At 41.5% G+C, this 22455-nt stretch overlaps 2 protein-coding genes and 1 long non-coding RNA gene across 5 annotated transcripts in view; 1 reads left to right on the top strand and 2 right to left on the bottom strand.

Moving 5' to 3' along the window:
* The window catches only part of mus81 (mus81 structure-specific endonuclease subunit), a 355921-nt gene that overhangs the window by 50590 nt on the left and 282876 nt on the right, over nt 1-22455 (bottom strand). For both annotated transcript variants that reach the window (XM_070083779.1, XM_070083780.1), the window contains one exon: nt 7149-7364. In XM_070083779.1, the coding sequence (XP_069939880.1) occupies nt 7149-7364 (216 nt within the window). The remainder of the gene's footprint in view (nt 1-7148; nt 7365-22455) is intronic.
* LOC138852519 (uncharacterized) overlaps nt 1-22455 on the top strand; it is a 389852-nt gene that overhangs the window by 112352 nt on the left and 255045 nt on the right. The gene's annotated exons all lie outside the window — the stretch shown is intronic.
* LOC128688062 (intraflagellar transport protein 74 homolog) overlaps nt 1-22455 on the bottom strand; it is a 694157-nt gene that overhangs the window by 521142 nt on the left and 150560 nt on the right. The gene's annotated exons all lie outside the window — the stretch shown is intronic.

The following is a 22455-nucleotide window of genomic DNA, read 5'->3' as shown; positions in this document are numbered from 1 at the left end:
TTTGATAGAATGGAAGATATATTACAGAAATAGAGATGATTTTGAATGGTTTTACATTGAAAAGTACCTTGAAATTGAGCTCAAAGTAGTGGAAATGTATGAGTCTTGCCAATGTTCAAGAGTAAACAAATGACGTCACCGTCCAATACGTGTCTACCTGGCCATTCTAACACACAGTCATGGATGGGTTGACATCATTTATACAGTTATTACAATAATGCAGTAGTCTGCATAACAGCAAATCTTCTACTTTTTGTGTAAATAAAAATTCAAAATGGAAAGCAAGAGTAATGTAAGAGGAGCCTGGAGATGTGACTAATGAACTGAGGAAATGTTATTTTAGTGCTGTTATTTTAGTGCTTTTGAAATTGGCCTCTTTTAAAATTTGTGTGAAATTGGCCAAATTGCCATTTTCTGACCACTTCATTGGGTGGTTCAAATCAGTAAATGGGCGGTTTCTTGTACTCAGTTGATAGAACAAATGGAGTTCTAGCAAAATAGCTGTGACAATGGAATTGGTGAAAAATAGGGCTCAAAGTGGGTGAAATCGCTGAGACCACTAACTTCATGAGAGCATAATTCCCTAAGTTTTCCATTAAATTTCGTACTTTTGGTGTCATTACCATCGGGAAAAGATTATCATTTCATGAGAAAAAAATAATATTTTTTTTTTAAATTCTTCGACACTGAAAGCAAGTTTGTCAGCAGGCATCTTGACAGCGAAATGGTTAAAGGTCTGTTATAGTGAGGTCCGTAATAGCAAGAGTTTACTTTTTATACACATTCCGTTTTCTTTGAAAAGGTCATACTATGTATAGTAGGGCCCCACTTATACAGCAGGTTAGGCTCCAGGCTACCGCCAGAAAGCGAACATCGCTGGAAAACAGAACACCATTTTTCCACTTTTAAATGCATATAAATGCCAGATAACAAGTTTACACTAACATATATTAAGTCAGCAATAGAACTAGGCATTAAAATCAATAAAAAGTAAAATACACACAGAGTACACCCATTACTTACCTCAAAATATTTGTAGTCTTAATGTAGGGAGAGAGGTGAGTAGCATTTATTGCAGGAAGTCAGGTGTAGTAGGTATGGTAGCCCTCCTGGCCAACACACCCACATGTAATATACGACATTTAAAGCGCCCTAGAGCAATAAAATGCATATACAGTACACTCATTACTTACTTTAAAATATTTGTAGTCTTAATGTAGGGCGAGAGGCGAGTAAACGATATAAAAACGAATAAACAAGAGAGAGAGAATGAGTAAATGAGAGGACAGAGATGCCGAAAATGTAAACAGACGTACGTGTCTGCCTTTGGTTCATACACATTCATTCCCATCTCTGTGAATCTTATCCCTGGTAGGTATAGTGCTTCCTTTTGATTATAATAATAATGTGAATCTTATACCATAATGTAAACACCTTACATTGTTTACAAGTTATCCCCACATTGGTAAAGTAGAATAAATAAAGAGCAACATTCCCATTCTCATGTAAGACACCATTTCTAGAAGGAATGACACAATGAGTGCAGGTATACGAAAGGAATAATGTTTTACAGTTACCCCCAGTAATACCATTATGTACACATTTTCTTTGGAGTTGAACTAGAGAAAGCGTTATTCTTTCCGACACTCCAAAAAGATGACTGGAAAAACATCTCATATTAATGTTAATTTATTCCACTGTGGGTGTATTTATCATGTTTATATGTTACGTAGCATGTTTGTTATATAATTTTGAAAAAAATATCAAAGATGGATTAATCAAAATGTCTATATTAATGTATAATATGACGTTTAATGCGCCTCAGCATGATTATTATTATTATGGCATCTTCAAGACTAATAAGACACTCTTAGTGATATTAACGTGTATCTGCATGCCAGCACAGTGTGTAAGTTTACTGAGGTACAGGTACACATAAGTATAATTATCAGAGTATGTATATATAAAAACCTAGGTAGTAGGTTGGTAGACAGCAACAACCCAGGGAGGTACTACCGTCCTGCCAAGTGAGTGTAAAACGAAAGCCTGTAATTGTTTTACATGATGGTAGGATTGCTGGTGTCCTTTTTTCTGTCTCATAAACATGCAAGATTTCAGGTATGTCTTGCTACTTCTACTTACACTTAGGTCACACTACACATACATGTAAAAGCGTATATATACACACATACCCCTCTGGGTTTTCTGCTATTTTCTTTCTAGTTCTTGTTTAATTCCTCTTATCTCCATGGGGAAGTGGAACAGAATTCTTCCTCCGTAAGCCATGCGTGTTGTAAGAGGCGACTAAAATGCCGGGAGCAAGGGGCTAGTAACCCCTTCTCCTGTATAAATTACTAAATTTAAAAAAGAGAAACTTTTGTTTTTCTTTTTGGGCCACCCTGCCTCAGTGGGATACGGCCGGTTTGTTGAAAAAAAAAAAGTATATATAAAAACCTAGGTAGTAGGTTGGTAGACAGCAACCACCCAGGGAGGTACTACCGTCCTGCCTAGTGAGTGTACAACGAAAACCTGTAATTGTTTTACATGATGGTAGGATTGCTGGTGTCTTTTGTCTGTCTCATAAACATGCAAGATTTCAGGTATGTCTTGCTACTTCTACTTACACTTAGGTCACACTACACATACATGTACAAGCATATATATACACACCCCTCTGGGTATTCTTCTATTTTCTTTCCAGTTCTTGCTCATGTTTATTTCCTCTTATCTCCATGGGGAAGTGGAACAGAATTCTTCCTCCGTAAGCCATGCGTGTTGTAAGAGGCGACTAAAATGCCGGGAGCAAGGGGCTAGTAACCCCTTCTCCCGTATAAATTACTAAATTTAAAAGAGAAACTTTTGTTTTTCTTTTTGCGCCACCCTGCCTTGGTGGGACATGGCCGGTGTGTTGAAAGAAAGATGTATATATAAAAACCTAGGTAGTAGGTTGGTAGACAGCAACCGCCCAGTGAGTGTAAAACGAAAGCCTGTAATTGTTTTACATGATGGTAGGATTGCTGGTGTCCTTTTTTCTGTCTCATAAACATGCAAGATTTCAGGTACGTCTTGCTACTTCTACTTACACTTAGGCTGCACTACACATACATGTACAAGCATATATATACACACCCCTCTGGGTTTTCTGCTATTTTCTTTCTAGTTCTTGTTCTTGTTTCTTTCCTCTTATCTCCATGGGGAAGTGGAACAGAATTCTTCCTTCGTAAGTCATGCGTGTTGTAAGAGGCGACTAAAATGCCGGAAGCAAGAGGCTAGTAACCCCTTCTCCTGTATAAATTACTAAATTTGAAAAGAGAAACTTTTCTTTTTCTTTTTGGGCCACCCTGCCTCAGTGGGATACTGCCTGTTTGTTGAAAAAAAAAAATGTACAGTGGACCCCCGCATAACGATATTAATCCGTGCATGAGAGCTCATTTTTATGCGAAATTATCGTTATGCGAATGAATTTTCCCCATAAGAAATAATGGAAATCAAATTAATCCGTGCAAGACACCCAAAAGTATGAAAAAAAAATTTTACCACATGAAATATACATTTTCCTACACACAAAGAGAAGGATACATGCACAATAGTAGAGCAGTACATGCACAATATATATTGTGCATCTACTACTCTACTAAATGAAGAATAAATGACACTTACCTTTATTGAAGATGCAGGAATGACTGATGAGACACTGTGTCCTGGGAGTGCCTTTTCCTCCTGAGTACTGTAGGTCCTGTTTGGCATTTTCTTCCAGAACAGGCCTTATCACACTGTGTATGTCACTACGATTCTTAAATCTCTCAAACCAACCTTTGCTGGCTTTAAATTCACCAATATGAGCACTAGTTCCAGGCATTTTTCCCTGTTCACTTGGGTGTTAGTCGAATGGTGTGGGTTACATCCTGGGAGACAAGATTGAGGACCCCAATGGAAATAAGTTAGACAGTCCTCGATGATGCACTGACTTTCTTAGGTTATCCTGGGTGGCTAACCCTCCGGGTTAATTGTTTCTCGGTAATTGTTTCACGTTAAGCCACACCAACAACACTCTCTCCACATCTTCGAGTAATACAGCAGATGGTGGTGCAGCAACAACAGCAGCTGTGGTGCAGCTGACCATGGTGCAGCTGTAGCTGTGGTGCAGCAGCAGCTGTGGTGCAGCAGCAGCTGACTGTGGTACGATAGTATTTATCACCCTTTTTACCACAGGGTTGGCACTAGAAGCTTTCTTTGGGCCCATGGTGGCTTATTTAGCAGTTACAAGCACTATAAATAATGGAATACAAAATGTATCGAATGTATGCATGCAACCGGCCACCCTGGCTTGTAAACAATGACGGCAAGGCAGGCGCTCAGGCTGGACGGACAGGTTCGGGACGAGTCATGTTCAGAAACAGCTGATGGTGCAACAGCAGCTGACCGTGGTGCAGCAGCAGCTGACTGATCCAGCAACAGCTGACTGGTCCAGCAACAGCTGACTGGTCCAGCAACAGCTGACTTATCCAGCAACAGCTGACTGGTCCAGCAACAGCTGACTGGTCCAGCAACAGCTGACTGATCCAGCAACAGCTGACTGATCCAGCAACAGCGATTCTTAAATCTCTCAAACCAACCTTTGCTGGCTTTAAATTCACCAATATGAGCACTAGTTCCAGGCGTTTTTCCCTGTTCACCTGGGTGTTAGTCGACTGGTGTGGGTTGCATCCTGGGAGACAAGATTAAGGACCCCAATGGAAATAAGTTAGACAGTCTTCGATGACACACTTTTTTGGGTTATCCTGGGTGGCTAACCATCTGGGGTTAATTGTTTCTTGGTATTCTCAATAAGCCACACCAACAACAGTGCTACAGCAGCAGCAGCAGCAGCTGACAGTGCTACAGCAGCAGCAGCAGCAGCAGCTGACAGTGATACAGCAGCAGCAGCAGCAGCTGACAGTGCTACAGCAGCAGCAGCAGCAGCTGACAGTGCTACAGCAGCAGCAGCTGACAGTGCTACAGCAGCAGCAGCTGACAGTGCTACAGCAGCAGCAGCTGACAGTGCTACAGCAGCAGCAGCTGACAGTGCTACAGCAGCAGCAGCTGACAGTGCTACAGCAGCAGCAGCTGACAGTGCTACAGCAGCAGCAGACGATGCTACAGCAGCAGCAGACGATGCTACAGCAGCAGACGGTACTACAGCAGCAGCAGCAGCAGACGGTACTACAGCAGCAGCAGCAGCAGACGGTACTACAGCAGCAGCAGCTGACGGTGGTACAGCAGCAGCAGCTGACAGTGCTACAGCAGCACCAGCAGCTGACAGTGCTACAGCAGCAGCTGACAGTGCTACAGCAGCAGCAGACAATGCTACAGCAGCAGTAGACGGTACTACAACAGCAGCAGCAGCTGATGGTGGTACAGCAGCAGCAGCAGCTGATGGTGCTGCAGCAGCAGCTGACAGTGCTGCAGCAGCAGCTGACAGTGCAGCAGCAGCAGCAGCTGACAGTGCTACAGCAGCAGCAGACGATGCTACAGCAGCAGCAGACGATGCTACAGCAGCAGCAGACGGTACTACAGCAGCAGCAGCAGCAGCAGATGGTACTACAACAGCAGCAGCAGCAGCAGCAGCTGATGGTGGTACAACAGCAGCAGCAACTGACGGTGCTACAGCAGCAGCTGACAGTGCTACAGCAGCAGCAGACAATGCTACAGCAGCAGTAGACGGTACTACAACAGCAGCAGCAGCTGATGGTGGTACAGCAGCAGCAGCAGCTGATGGTGCTGCAGCAGCAGCTGACAGTGCTGCAGCAGCAGCTGACAGTGCAGCAGCAGCAGCAGCTGACAGTGCTACAGCAGCAGCAGACGATGCTACAGCAGCAGCAGACGATGCTACAGCAGCAGCAGACGATGCTACAGCAGCAGCAGACGGTACTACAGCAGCAGCATCAGCAGACGGTACTACAACAGCAGCAGCAGCAGCAGCTGATGGTGGTACAGCAGCAGCAGCAGCTGACAGTGCTACAGCAGCAGCAGCATCAGCAGTTGACCATGGTACCACAGTATTTCGATAATATTTCTCACCCTTTTTACCACAGGGTTGGCACTAGAAGCTTTCTTGGGGCCCATGGTCACTTATTTTGCAGATAAAATCACCAAAAACACTGTAATAATACGAAATGTTACGATTGTATGCTTGGATGTTACCGCGGAGGCTGGCTTGTAAACAATGCCACCGGCGGAACATGTGAGGCTGGCTCAGTCCTCACATAGACGCGTCTCGGACGAATAGCATTGAGCGGGTTTTTTAGCGGTATGCGAGGCAAAATTTTAGTGATAAAATGTATCAGTATGCGGATTTAACGTTATGTAAGGCCAACGGTATGCGGGGGTCCACTGTATATATAAAAACCTAGGTAGTAGGTTGGTAAACAGCAACCGCCCAGGGAGGTACTACCGTCCTGCCAAGTGAGTGTACAACAAAAACCTGTAATTGTTTTACATGATGGTAGGATTACTGGTGTCATTTGTCTGTCTCATAAACATGCAAGATTTCAGGTATGTCTTGCTACTTCTACTTACACTTAGGTCACACTACACATACATATACAAGCATACATATATACACCCCTCTGGGTTTTCTTCTATTTTCTTTCTAGTTCTTGTTCTTGTTTATTTCCTCTTATCTCCATGGGGAAGTGGAACAGAATTCTTCGTCTGTAAGCCATACGTGTTGTAAGAGGCGACTAAAATGCCGGGAGCAAGTGGCCAGAAACCCCTTCTCCCATATAAATTACTAAATTTAAAAAGAGAAACTTTTGTTTTTCTTTTTGGGCCACCCTGCCTCGGTGGGATACGGCCGGTGCGTTGAAAGAAAGAAGTACTGTATATATAAAATATGAAATAACTTTTTAACACTTGAAATTTTTGAAAGTTTCCAAACATAACTGAGAGTAGTGCTCACAGAGAATGTAAACAAACCGGGTGACCCGCGGTGACCGTATTAGAACGTAAGGTGGGGGGAGCAGTATAGAGAGTTATGGTCATAATTTAAAATGCCTGTATTAGCGGAATGCCGTAAAGCGGGGCCCTACTGTATTTTGTTTTCATTTAAAAGGTCATACTATGTACCTTTTTTCTTCAGTTTAATAACAAATCATGCATCACATTACCTGATCAACAATCGGCAGGACTTTATCGACACTAAGACCGTGTATCTGCAGCAGGTGTTTAGCAAACATCTCTCTAACTGTTAGTTGATGGTTTTTTACAGATGCTGCATTAAACTGCATAAAAGTCATTAATGATGTCTCAGTAGTGTCATGGTCCAGCATCTCTTCTCTCTGACTCTCAACATCCTTGTGAAGAATGCTACTCACTGCTTTACCCTGATAAAGAGAAAACTGATTAATGCACCATATTATAAGCACAAATGTACTGTATGTACTGCTACTGTAGTAAGCTGTACAGTATAGTTGTTATTATTGCATCAGACATCTTCCGTGAAGGAAGACTGACCCAAAGAAAAGGAAAAATACATTTACCATCACCCATCTTGTCAGAAGTACACAAACATCACAGTTCAAATGACCCTCAGAACTGCAACAACCCACCCATCTCTTAAGAGCACAGGCACTCTTTCTTCCACCTCCAGAATACAAGTCTGGTAAACTGGTTCAAATGAGTTTCTTAGTAAATGTTACTTTGATCACATTTAAACAGCAAGTCAAATTTGAGAAAATGCTTTTCCCTACTCACTCAGATTTAACAGGCCAACATTTACCTGCTGACTGCTAAAGCCCATACCACTCAAAACTTCCTACACCTCCGTAACATTGACCCTTCTTAGAACAACCCATACTCTTCTTCCACCCACCCATCATTTGTACACCCTCTTAGTTGACTGATCCTCCTCCATCCTTTCTAAATGACTAAACCACCTCAACAATTCTTTATTCTTTGAATTATGCTTTTCATGCCACCAAACCATCTTCTAATTTCTTTACTCCTATTTTTTAACAAGTCGGCCATTTCCCACTAAGGCAGGGTGACCCAAAAAGAAAGAAAACCGCAAAAAGAAAGAAAAAAAAACTTTCATCATCATTCACCATTTTCACCATCACTTATGCACTGTCTTTGCAGAGGCGCTTGGATACAACAGCTTAGACGTCCCTCCAAACTGCCAATATCCCAAACCCCTCCTTCAGAATGCAGGCACTGAACTTCCCATTTCCAGGACTCAAGTCCAGCTAACTGGTTTCCCTGACTCACTTCACAAAATATTACCCTGCTCACACTCCAACAGCTCATCAGGTCCCAAAAACCATCTGTCTTCATTCACTCCTATCTAACACGCTCACATATGCTTGCCGAAAATCCAAGCCCCTCTCCCACAAAACCTCCTTTACCCCCTCCCTCCAACCACCTCAGGGATGACCCCCTACTCTGCCTACTTGCCCCTTATAGATTTATACGCTCTCCACGTCATCCTACTTTGTTCCATTCTTTCTAAATGACCAAACCACTTCAACAGCCCCTCTTCAGCCCTCTGACTAATACTTTTAGTAACTCCACACTTCCTCCTAATCTCCACATTACGAATTCTCTGCATAATACTTACACCACACATTGGCCTTGGACACAACATCTCCACTGCCTCCAGTCACCTCCTCACTGCAGCATTTACAATCCATGCTTCACACCAATGTAAGTGAGTTGGTACCACTTTACACTCATACATTCCCTTTTTCGCCTCCACTGATGAAGTTCTCTGTTTCCACAGATACCTCAATGCACCACTCACCTTTTTTCCTTCATCAATTCTATAGTTAACTTCATCCTTCATAAACTCATCCGCTGACAAGTCAACTCCCAAATATCTGAAAACATTCACTTCTTCCATACTCCCTGAAGTTTAGAGACTCTCTGATTGCAGGTTCTAATCCCACCCGTGGTATGGTTTGTTTGCAATCGTGTCATTACGATTTCTTGAGTCATCCAATTTTTCTTTATCTAAACCATCTGATACCTTCATCACCTTACTCTTATCTATATTCACTTTCAACTTTCTACCTTTACACACCCTCCCAAACTTGTCCACTAACCTATGCAACTTTTCTTTACAATCCCCCAAGAGCACAATATTATCAGCAAAAAGTAACTGTCAACTCCTATTTTGTATTTGATTCCCCATAATTTAATCCCACCCCTCTCCCCAGCACCCTAGCATTTACTTATTTTACAATCCCATCTATGAATATGTTTAACCACCATGGTGACATCACACATCCCCATTTAAGACCTGTTTTTACCGGGAAGTAGTCTCCCTCTTTTCTACACACTATAACCTGAGCCTCACTCTCTTCATAAAAACTCTTAACAGCATTTGGTAACTTAATACCTATTCACACTAGCAACATCTGCCACATTGCTCCCCTATCCACTCTATCATACGACTTATCTAAATCCATAAATGCAATGAAAACTTCCCTACCTTTATCTAAATATGGTTCACATACAGTAGGGCCCCACTTATACGGCAGGTTAGGTTCCAGGCTACCGCCGTAAAGCGGAAATCGCCATAAAGTGGAACACCCTTTTCTTCCACTTATAAATGCATACAAATACTAGATAACAAGTTTACACTAACATATATTAAGTTAGCAATAGAACTAGGCATCAAAAAACACAAAAAAGTACAATACACATATAGTGCACTCATTACTTACCTTAAAATATTTATAGTCTTAATCTAGGGTGAGACAAGTAGTACTTATTGTAAGAAATCAAGTGTGGTATGTATGGTAGTCAGCCAGGCTACCATACCAGGCCACCCCACCTACACATAATATTCTATTACATTTAAGCATCCCAGAGCGATAAAATGCATATATAGTTTACTCATTATTTACCTTAAAATATTTGTAGTCTTAATCTAGGGTGAGATGAGTAGTGTTTATTGTAAAAAATCAAGTGTGGTATGTATGGTAGTCAGCCGGGCTACCATACCAGGCCATTCCACCCACACATATATCTCTATGATATTTAAGCATCCCAGAGCAATAAAATGTATATACAGTTCACTCATTACTTACCTTAAAATATTTGTAGTCTTAATGTAGGGTCAGGAGTAAGTAAATGAGATAAAACGAATAAATGAGAGAGAAAGAATGAGTGCATGAGAGAGGACAGGCGCCGAGTTATGTAAACAAACCAGGCGAAGGTAAGTTTTGTAAACAAAGTGTACACGTCTGGTTTGTGTACAAGTTACATTGTGTACAGGTTGTCTCTACATTGATATGGTAGAATAAATGAAGAACACCACTCCCATTCTCATGTAACATCATTTTGAGAAGAAATGACGCTCTGAGTGAAGGCAATGGAAATAAGTCACTCTGACTTTTTTGGGTTATCCTAGGTTCTCTACACATATGCTATTATGTATGATAATCTATGTAACTGTATTTGTGCATACCTGAATAAACTTACTTACATACATACAAAAGGAATAATTTTCTACAGTTACCCCCAGTAACACATTTTCTCTTATGTTTGATTAGAGAAAATGTTATTCTTGGCATCACTTGTACAAGTTATCTGGCTACCACATCTCATATTTATGTATATTTATTCAACTGTGGGGTGTATTTATCATATTTATATGTTATGCATCGTGTTTATTATATAATTTTGAAAAAAATATCATAGATGGATTAATGAAAATGTGTACATTAACGTAATATACGACATTTAAATGAGACTCCGTGATTATTATTATCATTACTAATATGACGTCTGGAGGCATAAAACACTCTTACTGATTTTAATGTGTACCTGCATGCCAGCACAGTATGTAAGTTTATTTAAGTACAGGTATACATAAGTATAATTATCAGAGTATATATATAATATGAAATAGATGGGGTTGTAAGAGAAGTAAATGCGAGGGTCTTGGCAAGAGGCGTGGAGTTAAAAGATAAAGAATCACACACAAAGTGGGAGTTGTCACAGTTGCTCTTTGCTGATGACACTGTGCTCTTGGGAGATTCTGAAGAGAAGTTGCAGAGATTGGTGGATGAATTTGGTAGGGTGTGCAAAAGAAGAAAATTAAAGGTGAATACAGGAAAGAGTAAGGTTATGAGGATAACAAAAAGATTAGGTGATGAAAGATTGAATATCAGATTGGAGGGAGAGAGTATGGAGGAGGTGAACGTATTCAGATATTTGGGAGTGGACGTGTCAGCAGATGGGTCTATGAAAGATGAGGTGAATCATAGAATTGATGAGGGAAAAAGAGTGAGTGGTGCACTTAGGAGTCTGTGGAGACAAGAACTTTGTCCTTGGAGGCAAAGAGGGGAATGTATGAGAGTATAGTTTTACCAACGCTCTTATATGGGTGTGAAGCGTGGGTGATGAATGTTGCAGCGAGGAGAAGGCTGGAGGCAGTGGAGATGTCATGTCTGAGGGCAATGTGTGGTGTGAACATAATGCAGAGAATTCGTAGTTTGGAAGTTAGGAGGAGGTGCGGGATTACCAAAACTGTTGTCCAGAGGGCTGAGGAAGGGTTGTTGAGGTGGTTCGTATTACAACCTAGGATTTCAAAGGCCTGTTATCCCAGGTGTAATGGGAGCAAATAAACACAGTAGAAAAAGTTTAGACTTATATTATCCTTCACCAATTTATAACAGCAATATGTACACTATGTACAGTAATAAGTATAGTGCACTCCACGGTAAGCAAAGCAGAAATAGAAGCCACAAGATAGCAGACCGTGCTTCAACCAGCTCTAGAATGGGAATGACAAGGGCAGACAGGAGAGCGGTATCCACATAACCTCTGCGATTGCCAATCCCACCTTCTTATTGGCTAGAACCTGGTCACTAGTTGAACGATGGGGCCCCATCACCAACTCTTAGCAACCTGGTTCGCTGGTTGGGGGAGATAGCCTGTAAATGAGGGTGTGTCCATGCGCCGAATAAAGGTTACGTACTCTTTGCATGCCACACCCCCACCCCCGAGAAGGCTCAGGATTAGGCTGCCACCTCCCAGTGGTAACCGTGCCGCCATGGCACAAAATAATGGGACCGCCTATCCTCTCCACCATCCAACTCTTAGATAGAGCTCAGCTTTCCTAGTGACCAAAAGCCAAACCCTAAACTCAGAGCGAGACAGCAGTCAGATAGGCCAACATAGGTCCAAGATACAAGCGGACGGTAGCCCGTATCCCCTCACTAAAAAAAAACCCCACATCAGGGGATAAAAAAAAGAGCTTGAAAGGGGGTTACCACAAATACATCCTAACCTAAATAAAATATTAAACTAGACTCTTGACAAAGAGTCTGCCAACACATTTTCTTTGCCGGCAATATATTTAATTTTTATGTTGTAGGGCTGCAGCCTGAGCGTCCAACGCATAAGCCTTGTGTTGTGATTCTTCATGGCTTGGAGATAGACTAACGGGTTGTGATCACTGTAGACTGTGACCACCTGCGATGTCTGGCCCACATAAACATCGAAATGCTCCAAAGCCAGTACCAGCGCGAGGGCTTCTTTTTCAATGGTAGAGTAAGCTCTCTGATGTGGCTGGAACTTGGCTGAAAAGTATGCGATTGGCTGCAGCTCCTTGTTCCCGATTTGTAATAGTACCGCCCCAACCCCAGACTCACAAGCATCAACCTGTAATGAAAAAGGTTTGGAGAAGTCTGGAGACAGGAGAATGGGTGCAGAGCACAATAATCTTTTTGCTTTATTAAAAGCAGTGTTACAATCTGAAGTCCAAATAAAGGGAACTTTATGACTGGTAAGAGAGGTAAGAGGGGCTACAATATCTGAGAAATTCTTACAGAATCTTCTGTAAAATCCGATCATGCCTAGGAAACGTTGAAGAGATTTCCTATCATGAGGAACTGGATATTCTTTAATCGAAAGAACTTTAGCAAGTTTAGGTGCAACATTACCACTACCTACTTCATGGCCTAGAAAAGTGACAGTGGCCTGGCCAAAGGAAGATTTAGATAAATTAACTGTTAATTGGGAATTCTTAAAGGTCTCAAACAGAGCTTTAAGTCTAAGTAGGTGTTGATCCCAAGTATCAGACACCACAACAATATCATCTAGGTATGCTGCCGTGCCTTCAAGTCCTTTAATAGCCTGATGGATGAGTTTCTGGAATGAAGAGGGGGAATTTTTCATTCCGAAGGGGGTAACTGTATACTGATAATGACCTCCTGGAATTACGAAGGCAGAGATTTCCTTCGCCTTATCTGTCAAAGGTACCTGATAGTAACCTTTAAGGAGATCTAATTTGGACACAAAAGTAGCCTTACCCACAAAGTCAATTACGTCATCCAGACGAGGAAGAGGGTAAGCATCTGTAATTGTGACCTCGTTCACTTTACGGTAGTCTGTGCACATACGAAACCCTCCATCAGCCTTTTTTACTAGGATGCACGGTGAAGCCCATGGACTAGATGACTCCTCCACTAAACCATGTTCTAACAAGAAGTCTACTTCCTGCTGAAGTAGCCTTTGCTTTTCAGGATTAGCTCTGTAGGGGGAGAGTTTAATTGGTTTAGATTTTCCCACATCTACATCATGGTAACCTAACGTACATTTTTTCGGCACATCCGAAAAAATATTAGGATATGACTGTAGAAGCTCAGTTAAATTGGTTGCTTGTATTTCAGATAATCCATCCATTAAAGGGCTAGGATCCTTGAGGAGGACAGAATTTGAAAGTTTAGTATTAATTTCAGAGATAGAGTGCAAAGAGTCAGAGTCGTCCTCAGAGGTAGAGGACAGAGTCATTACTGGGACTTTATCTGGTGTATGAAAGGCCTTGATTTGATTAATGTGGTAAGTTTTTGTTTTTGAGGTCTTATCAATGGGAGCTACCACATAATTTAAATCAGATAATCTACTTACTATCTGCATAGGTCCCGTAAATCTAGCTTTCAAGGTGTGGCCAGGTATAGGTTCCTGCACCAACACCTTGTCTCCTGGATGGAAGGAGCGGAATTGTGCACTTCTGTCATACCTCTGTTTCATCTTACTTTGAGCTGTCTTTAGGTTAGCCTTGGCTAACTCACGTGCCACCTGCAACCTTGAAGACGGGTTGTAGAGTGCTGAGCTTACGTCTTCTCCCATCCATCCTTCTTTGAGCACCCGAAGAGGACCTCGTACATTGTGCCCAAAGATCAGCTCAAACGGACTATACCCTGTAGACTCTTGCACCGTCTCTCGTACTGAGAACAGCAACAACGGTAGAGATTCATCCCAATCTGTCGGAAAGTGCATGCAAAAACTTCTCATCATTGTTTTTAATGTTTGGTGGAATCTTTCCAAGGCGCCTTGGGACTGAGGATGATAGGCAGTGGATAAGTTGTGAATTATCCCTAACCTAGTTAATACTTCCCTAAATGCTTTGGCAGTGAAGTTAGTACCTTGATCACTTTGTATAGTTTTAGGAATGCCAAAACAAGAAATGAATTTTGTTAAAGCTTTGAGAATAGCTTTAGTATTGATACTACGCATAGGGATTGCTTCAGGATATCTGGTTACTTTATCCATAATTGTAAATAAATACTGGTTTCCAGACTTTGACTTAGGTAGTGGACCTACACAATCTATAATTAAATCTGCAAAAGGTTCTCCATCAGCAGGTATGGGTTGGAGAGGTGCAGGTTTAATGGAATGTCCAGGTTTTCCAACTTGCTGACATTCTCGGCAACACCTAATATGATTCTTCACATCTTTCTTTAATTTTGGCCAATAAAATTCTTTTGTGATTCTATACAAGGTTTTTGTAATTCCTAAGTGACCTCCTAATGACGTATTATGAGCTATATTTAATATCTGAGGTCTATACTTGGTTGGAACCACTAACCTGTCGTATAATTGCCGGCCCTCTATCTCCTTACCAGTCTCAGTGCAGACCAAATAATCATTTTTAACTTCATACTTGACTGGATGACCCAAAGAGGATTTACCCATGGCTGCCTCAAAAGCGAATTTTAAAGAAGGGTCCTTTCGTTGTTCCTCCCGGAAGGACAGTCCCTCGGGCATGGAAACAGAGACATCTGGCAATCCTGCAACCTGGGAATAGGAAGGCTTGATCGGGGTCTGTTCACTTGATCTACGAGGCTCTGGCCAGTTTTCCTCGTAAAACAATGTGGCTATTCCGAGATCGGAGTCGTCCAAGGATAGGTCAACATTCTCTCCAGACAACCCTTGGGATGTTGCCCGAGTTATGGCCAACACCGGAGAAGAATTAATCATTATAGGTTCAGGACACGAACTAACAGTAGTAATGTTATTACCCAGTAATAACATGGCATTTTTCATGGGAAATCCTTTTGAGACACCTACAGTCAAGTACCCAGTGTAATATTTGCACTGTACATAAATTTTATGCAAAGGAACAGAATATATAGCTCCTCCAAATGCTTCCAATAAAACTGAGGAATTCAAAGAAGTATTCTCTGAAAGGGGTAATATTCCTTCTCTGACAAGTGAGCAATATGCTCCAGTATCTCTAAAGGTATTTACTTTAGTTGGTTCTGAGTTTTCCTGAAGGGAAATAAGACTTTCGCAATAATAAGGGGCCATACCTTTTTCTACTTCTCTAGGGGACATGTTACTAGGGATATTAGAGATTTTCCCGATGGGTTGAGGTTTTTGGGGGCAGTTGGAACTGATGTGACCTACTTTATTGCACCTGAAGCAGACGACAGGCTTGCCCTTTACTCCCTGATGACGTTGCAAGTGGTGTCGTTCTGGCTGGTGCCTCTCTGGATATTGTTGTCGAGATGCTCCATAAGTAGTTTGCCTCTCCGCAGGGGGACCATATGTTGAGAAGCGTGGCTCACCAGGTGACTTGGTTGGATGACGTAGACGCTCTCCCTCCGGCTGGCACTTCATTCTCCAATGTTGTCGATCTCTGCTCACGCCAGACTGTTGAAAAGAGAGACGGGACCGCTCGGACAAGGAGCGGTTCGTTTCGAAGGTATCAGCCAACCTGGCTGCCTCCAATGCAGTGGTTAAGTCACGATCCTGCAGAAAGACACGAACCTCTGGTCCCACAGACTCCAGCAGGTTATCAATCAGAATAAGCTGCACCAGCTCCTCAAAGTTAGAGACACCACTCGCTTTATACCAGCTGGTAAAAGCTTTGGTTTGCTGTCTCACAAAGTCCACCAGGGATTGACCAAGCTGCCGCCTGTTCAATTTGAAGGTCTTACGATATTTAGCTGGGATACATGTATATGCTCCCAACACTGTGGTCTTCACTACTTTATAATCAGAGAATTCAGCGTCAGTTAATACCGACGTAAATTCCTGTGCCTTACCCAATAATGCTGTATGAACCAACGCTGCCCAGTGCTGTTCCGGCCACCTCAAGGCTCGAGCCTGATTTTCGAAGCTTTCGAAAAATTGCTCTGGTTCGGCCTCATTGAAGCGGGGAACAAGCTGTACTGCTTTTTGTAAACTGAAATCGTTTACAGAATGCGAAAACTGCCTCCTTTCTCTTTCCCTATCAAATTCTTCCCTTGCGAATGCTCTCTGTTCCCTAGTTTGCTCCAGCGTGATTTTTGCCAGCTCAAGTGCCAACGACGCTGATTCACCTCGAGACAACCCAGCTGCACTATACTGACCATTTTGCTCCGTAGGTGTATCATCTTCCTCATGCGAGAACATAAGAGTTTTTGCCCCAGCTCCCGTAGAGGGAGGAGTTTGATGTGCCATCTCTTCTTCAATAAGTTTGTCAGCAATAAGTGAACGCAGTTGCGCAGCTGTGAGAGTGCGTTTATAGGGAATGCCAATGGAACGAGCAATTTGCCAACAACGCTGTAGGGACAATTTAGGTAGGTTATGCAAAGTATATGCCGACACCAGGCGTCTGACTCGTCTAGGTGGCATAAGTTATTCGCTATGCACAGTACGAATACCCCAACGTAACACGTTAATTTGCAGAACACGCTTAGCTATGCACAGTACGATTGCAGAATACGCATACAAGCAAAGCCGACTGCACACAAGATTGACCGTAGCGAAGCGAGCACACTGAACAAGCTAGTAGCGAGCTGTTGAACGATCACACAATAGCAAGGCTGATCATAAGCAACTGACACGCAAAATTTGTAAAGCGAAGCGAGACAGCAAGCTACACAATGTTCCTGCTACAAGCTTCACCCTAAGCTCAACCGTTTCTCTAAGTCCAGCTCCAGCTCTCGGACAGGCTACCCATATTACAACCTAGGATTTCAAAGGCCTGTTATCCCAGGTGTAATGGGAGCAAATAAACACAGTAGAAAAAGTTTAGACTTATATTATCCTTCACCAATTTATAACAGCAATATGTACACTATGTACAGTGATAAGTATAGTGCACTCCACGGTAAGCAAAGCAGAAATAGAAGCCACAAGATAGCAGACCGTGCTTCAACCAGCTCTAGAATGGGAATGACAAGGGCAGACAGGAGAGCGGTATCCACATAACCTCTGCGATTGCCAATCCCACCTTCTTATTGGCTAGAACCTGGTCACTAGTTGAACGATGGGGCCCCATCACCAACTCTTAGCAACCTGGTTCGCTGGTTGGGGGAGATAGCCTGTAAATGAGGGTGTGTCCATGCGCCGAATAAAGGTTACGTACTCTTTGCATGCCACAGATGGTGAAAGTTTTTCTTTTTCGGGCCACCCTGCCTTGGTGGGAATCGGCCAGTGTGATAATAAAAAAAAAATAAAAAAAAAAAATATGAAATAACTTTTAAAAACACTTAAAATTTTGGAGTTTCCAGACATAATGGAGAGACTTAGTGCTTACGGATCTCACAGACAATGTAAACAAACCGGGTGGGGCCCGGTGACCGTATTAGAAAGTCAGGTGGGGGGAGCCGTATAGCGAGTTTTGGTCATAATTTAAAATGACCGTATTAGCGGAACGCCGTAAAGCGAAATGCCGTAAAGCAGGGCCCTACTGTATATACTTCAATGTAAACACTTGATCTACACATCCCCTACCCATTCTACAGCCAACTTGCTAATCTGCAATCCTGTTCTCTGTGTTGCCTCTAATTCTTTCAATAATAACCCTACCATACACTTCACCTGGTATACTCAGTAAACTTACACCCACATAGTTTTTGTAACAAGTAGTCAGTATCCTGGTCCAATTATCCATTAGAATTTAGTAAGATTCAATAGTGCTTCAGGATTACAACTGGTAGGCTACTAACTAAATAAATTGAAATTTAATAAGTTTATTAATAACAAAATTGTCTAGGCATATATTATCAAATTAAATTAATCAATTGAATATAATATAGGATGCAAGTTCCTACACTTCTCTTGTGTACAGTAGTATTGTGCAGAAGGCTCATATCACATCTTCATGGCTTTTAAGTACCGTCTGGTACATTGTTAACATTTAACCCTTTGAGGGTCGACAGGCCCTCTCCGAAACTCGTTCTCAGGGTCGGCCAAATTTAAAAAAAAAAAAAATTATTTTCTCTTATGAAAAGATAGAGAATCTTTTCCCGATCATAAAGACATCAAAAGTTTGAAATTTGATAGAAAACTTACGGAATTATGCTCTCGCAAAGTTAGCGGTCTCGGCGATGTTTACGCATCGGCGATTTTGCCCACTTTGAGCCCCATTTTCGGCCAATTTCACTGTACTAGTCGACAAAAAACATGAATATTTCGCTAGAACTCCATTTTTTCTATCGAATGGGTGCAAGAAACAACCCATTTATAAATTCAACTATCCAGTACAGTGGTCAGAATTTAGCAATTTTGCCAATTTCACACAAATTTCAAAAGATGCCAATTTCCGAATAGGGTCCAGAATAAACAAGAAAGACATTCCTGGCACTAAAATGACATTTCCTCTAGTCATTAGTCACGTCTCAAGGCCCCTCTTATATTCTTTTGCTTTCCACTTTGAATTTTTATTCTCACAAAAAATATAAGATTTACTGTTATGCAGACTACTGCATTAGTGTAAAAAATGGTATAAATATTATTGGTGCACTTGTGAAAGAATATTAGACTCACCAGTTGACCTGTATTGCACGCTTGGCACGATTTGTTTACTTTTGAACTTTGGTAAAAATCGAACATTTCTGCTACTTTGAGCTCAATTTCAAGGCAACTTTCATTGTAAAACCAGTCAAAATCATCTCAATTTCTATAATATATCTTCCATTCTATAAAATGAGACCAAGAAAACTAGAATACAACAATAAATACCATACGAAAATACACTGCAAAGTCGCTGATTTATTAAAAAAAAATGGTCAAAGTTTTTTTTTTCTCATTATGCACTGTGTGCTGCAGGATTTTTTTTAGACTGTGCACACTGACCACATAGACCCATTCTTTGATATGAAGGCCTACCAGCTTTCTCCCACAAGATTTGAGGCCGCTAGAATTTATGAGTACTAGTACGTCAAAAACCCCTACGCGTAAGACGTACTAGTACGACCAAAACCCTCAAAGGGTTAATAACATAGTACAGATATATACAAGTAAGTTTGTGTGTATGTGTGTAAGTGCTCTAAGTAGTTTGCTATGTCTGAAGAATCTACTAGATTTAACTAGTGACTGACTATAAGTCCTCACATAAACTAACTTCTTGACCAACCTGGCAATCAGAACAGCTTGCTTGAACAATAAAACGACTGATAAGCCAAACAACAGCAATATAACAAGCAACAGCGACACAGAATCAGGAACAAGGAGATAATGTAATGACACTAAGTAGGGACCATCAGCAGATCCTCCACAAAAGTCACAAAACTCCCATACTACTGAATCTAAGTTCAGCATTAGAAAATCCCCGACTGTGACAGTACTACACAGATACCAGTACAAATTAGGTCAGAAGCTACAGCTCAGGATCTGAGTTGCTCAGTGTCTATGCGACACACAACCTCAGTACAACGTCGAAAATCACTAAGTCTAGGCAATGTTCTGTGAACAGAGTTCCACAGAACCAAGAACAAGAAAGCGACAGAGATGATCTTCCAACAAGAGCCCACAAGAGAGAGGTGTGGGACCTCTTGCTAGATGCACGTCCAACCGACAAGAGACAACGCAGCCCAGGCAGACTACTCCAGGTGAGGTGTGATACCCCCTCCTTGATCATGTGATAGCTCCGTGCTGCTGCTGCCCAGCAACACCGAGAAGCTGGCAGCGAAACGAGCAACGAGTGATAATTACAGTAGTTAGACAATGCTGTCTGCTACTTAACACTCTCAAACTACGAGCACTGAATAATATATAAAAATGTTACATCCTACCTAATAATATAACTAAGTTAAATAATAATATAAAGCAATATATTTACGATTTAGTTATTATCGCAAATGTAAGCAATATAAAATTATATGAAAAGGTAATATACATTATATACATTGTGACCCATTCAGGGGTCACAATACACACCTACACTACAGTTATAAAACTGCAACATTAACACCCCTCCTTCAGAGTGCAGACACTGAACTTCCCATCTCCAGGAATCAAGTCCGGCCTGCCCATTTCCCTGAATCCGTTCATGTTACCTTGCTCATACTCCAATAGCACTTCAAGTCCTAAAAACCATTTGTCTCCATTCGCTCCTATCTAACACTGTTACGTATGCTTGCTGGAAGTCCAGCCCCTTGCAAGCAAAACCTCTTTTACCCCCTGCCTCCAACCTTTCCTAGGCCGACCCCCTACCCTGCCTTCCCTCCACTACAGATATATACACTCTCAAAGTCATTCTATTTCCTTCCATCTTCTCTACAAGTCCGAACCACCTCTCCTCAGCCCTCTAGATAATAGTTTTGGTAATCCCACACCTCTTCCTAATTTCCAAACTACGAATTCTTTGCATTATATTCACATCACACATTGCTCTCAGACATGACATCTCTACTGTCTCCAGCCTTGTCCTTGTTGCAACATTCACCACCCATGTTTCACACCTATATGAGAGCGTTCGTATAACTATATTCCCATACATTCCCCTCTTTGCTTCCATGGACAAAGTTCTTTGTCTCCACAAACTCCTAAGTACACCACTCACCTTTTTCCCCTTATCAATTCTATGATTCACCTCATCTTTCATAGACCCATCTGCTGACACATCCATTCCTAAATATCTGAATACATTCACCTCCTCCATACTCTCTCCCTCCAATCTGATATCCAATCTTTCGTCACCTAATTTTTTTGTTATCCTCATCACCTTACTCTTTCCTATATTCAATTTTAATTTTCTTCTTGTACAGACATACCCTACCAAACTCATCAACCAACCTCTGCAACTTCTCTTCAGAATCTTCCAAAAGCACAGTGTCATCAGTAAAGAGCAACTGTGACAGCTCCCACTTTGTGTTAGATTCTTTATCTTTTAATTCCACACCTCTTGCCAACACCCGAGCATTCACTTCTCTTACAACCCCATCTATAAATATATTGAACAACCATAGTAACATCACACATCCGTGTCTAAAGCCTACTTTTACTGAGAAATAATCTCCCTCTCTTCTACATACTCTAACCTGAGCCTCACTATCCTCATAGAAACTCTTCACTGCTTTCAATAACCTACCTCCTATTCCAAACGTTCGCAACATTTGCCACATTGCTCCCCTGTCCACCTTGTCATACGTCTTTTCCAAATCCATAAATGCCACAAAAATCTCTTTACCCTTATCTAAATGCTGTTCACCTATATGTTTCACTATAAACACTTGGTCTACACACCCCCTACCTTTCCTAAAGCCTCCTTGTTCATCTGCTATCCTACTCTTCTCCTTGGCCTTAATTCTTTCAATAATAATTCTACCATACACTTTACCAGGTATACTCAACAGACTTATTCCCCTATAATTTTTGCACTCTCTTTTGTCCCCTTTGCCTTTATACAAAGGAACTATGCATGCTCTCTGCCAATTCCTAGGTACCTTACCCTCTTCCATACATTTATTAAATAAAAGCACCAACCACTCCAAAACTATATCTCCACCTGCTTTTAACCCTCTGACTGTTTTGGTTGTAAATATATGTCTTACGAGCCACCGTTTTTGATGTATATATACTCATAAATTCTAGCGGCTTCAAATCAAGCAGGAGAAAGCTGGTAGGCCCATGTGAGAGAATGGGTCTGTGTGGTCAGTGTGAACCATATAAAAAAAATCCTACAGCATGAAGTGCATAATGAGAAAAAAGAAAACTCTGACTGTTTTTTTAATTAAAATGCCGACTTTGTGGTCTACTTTCGTATAGTATTTATGGTTTTATTCTCGTTTTCTTGGTTTCATTTGATAGAATGGAAAACATATAGAAATAGAGGTGATTTTGATTGGTGGTTTTACTATGAAAAGAACCTTGAAATGGAGCTCAAAGTAGGGGAAATGTTTGATTTTTGCCGATGTTCAAAAGTAAACAAATGATGCCATTTTCCAATAAATGTCCAAGTAGCCATTC

Source organism: Cherax quadricarinatus, chromosome 10, assembly GCF_038502225.1.
Source record: "Cherax quadricarinatus isolate ZL_2023a chromosome 10, ASM3850222v1, whole genome shotgun sequence".
In the NCBI taxonomy this organism is placed as follows: Eukaryota; Metazoa; Arthropoda; class Malacostraca; order Decapoda; family Parastacidae; genus Cherax; species Cherax quadricarinatus.
The sequence above is the reverse complement of the archived record's forward strand: the minus strand, read 5'-3'. Positions and strand labels throughout refer to the sequence as shown.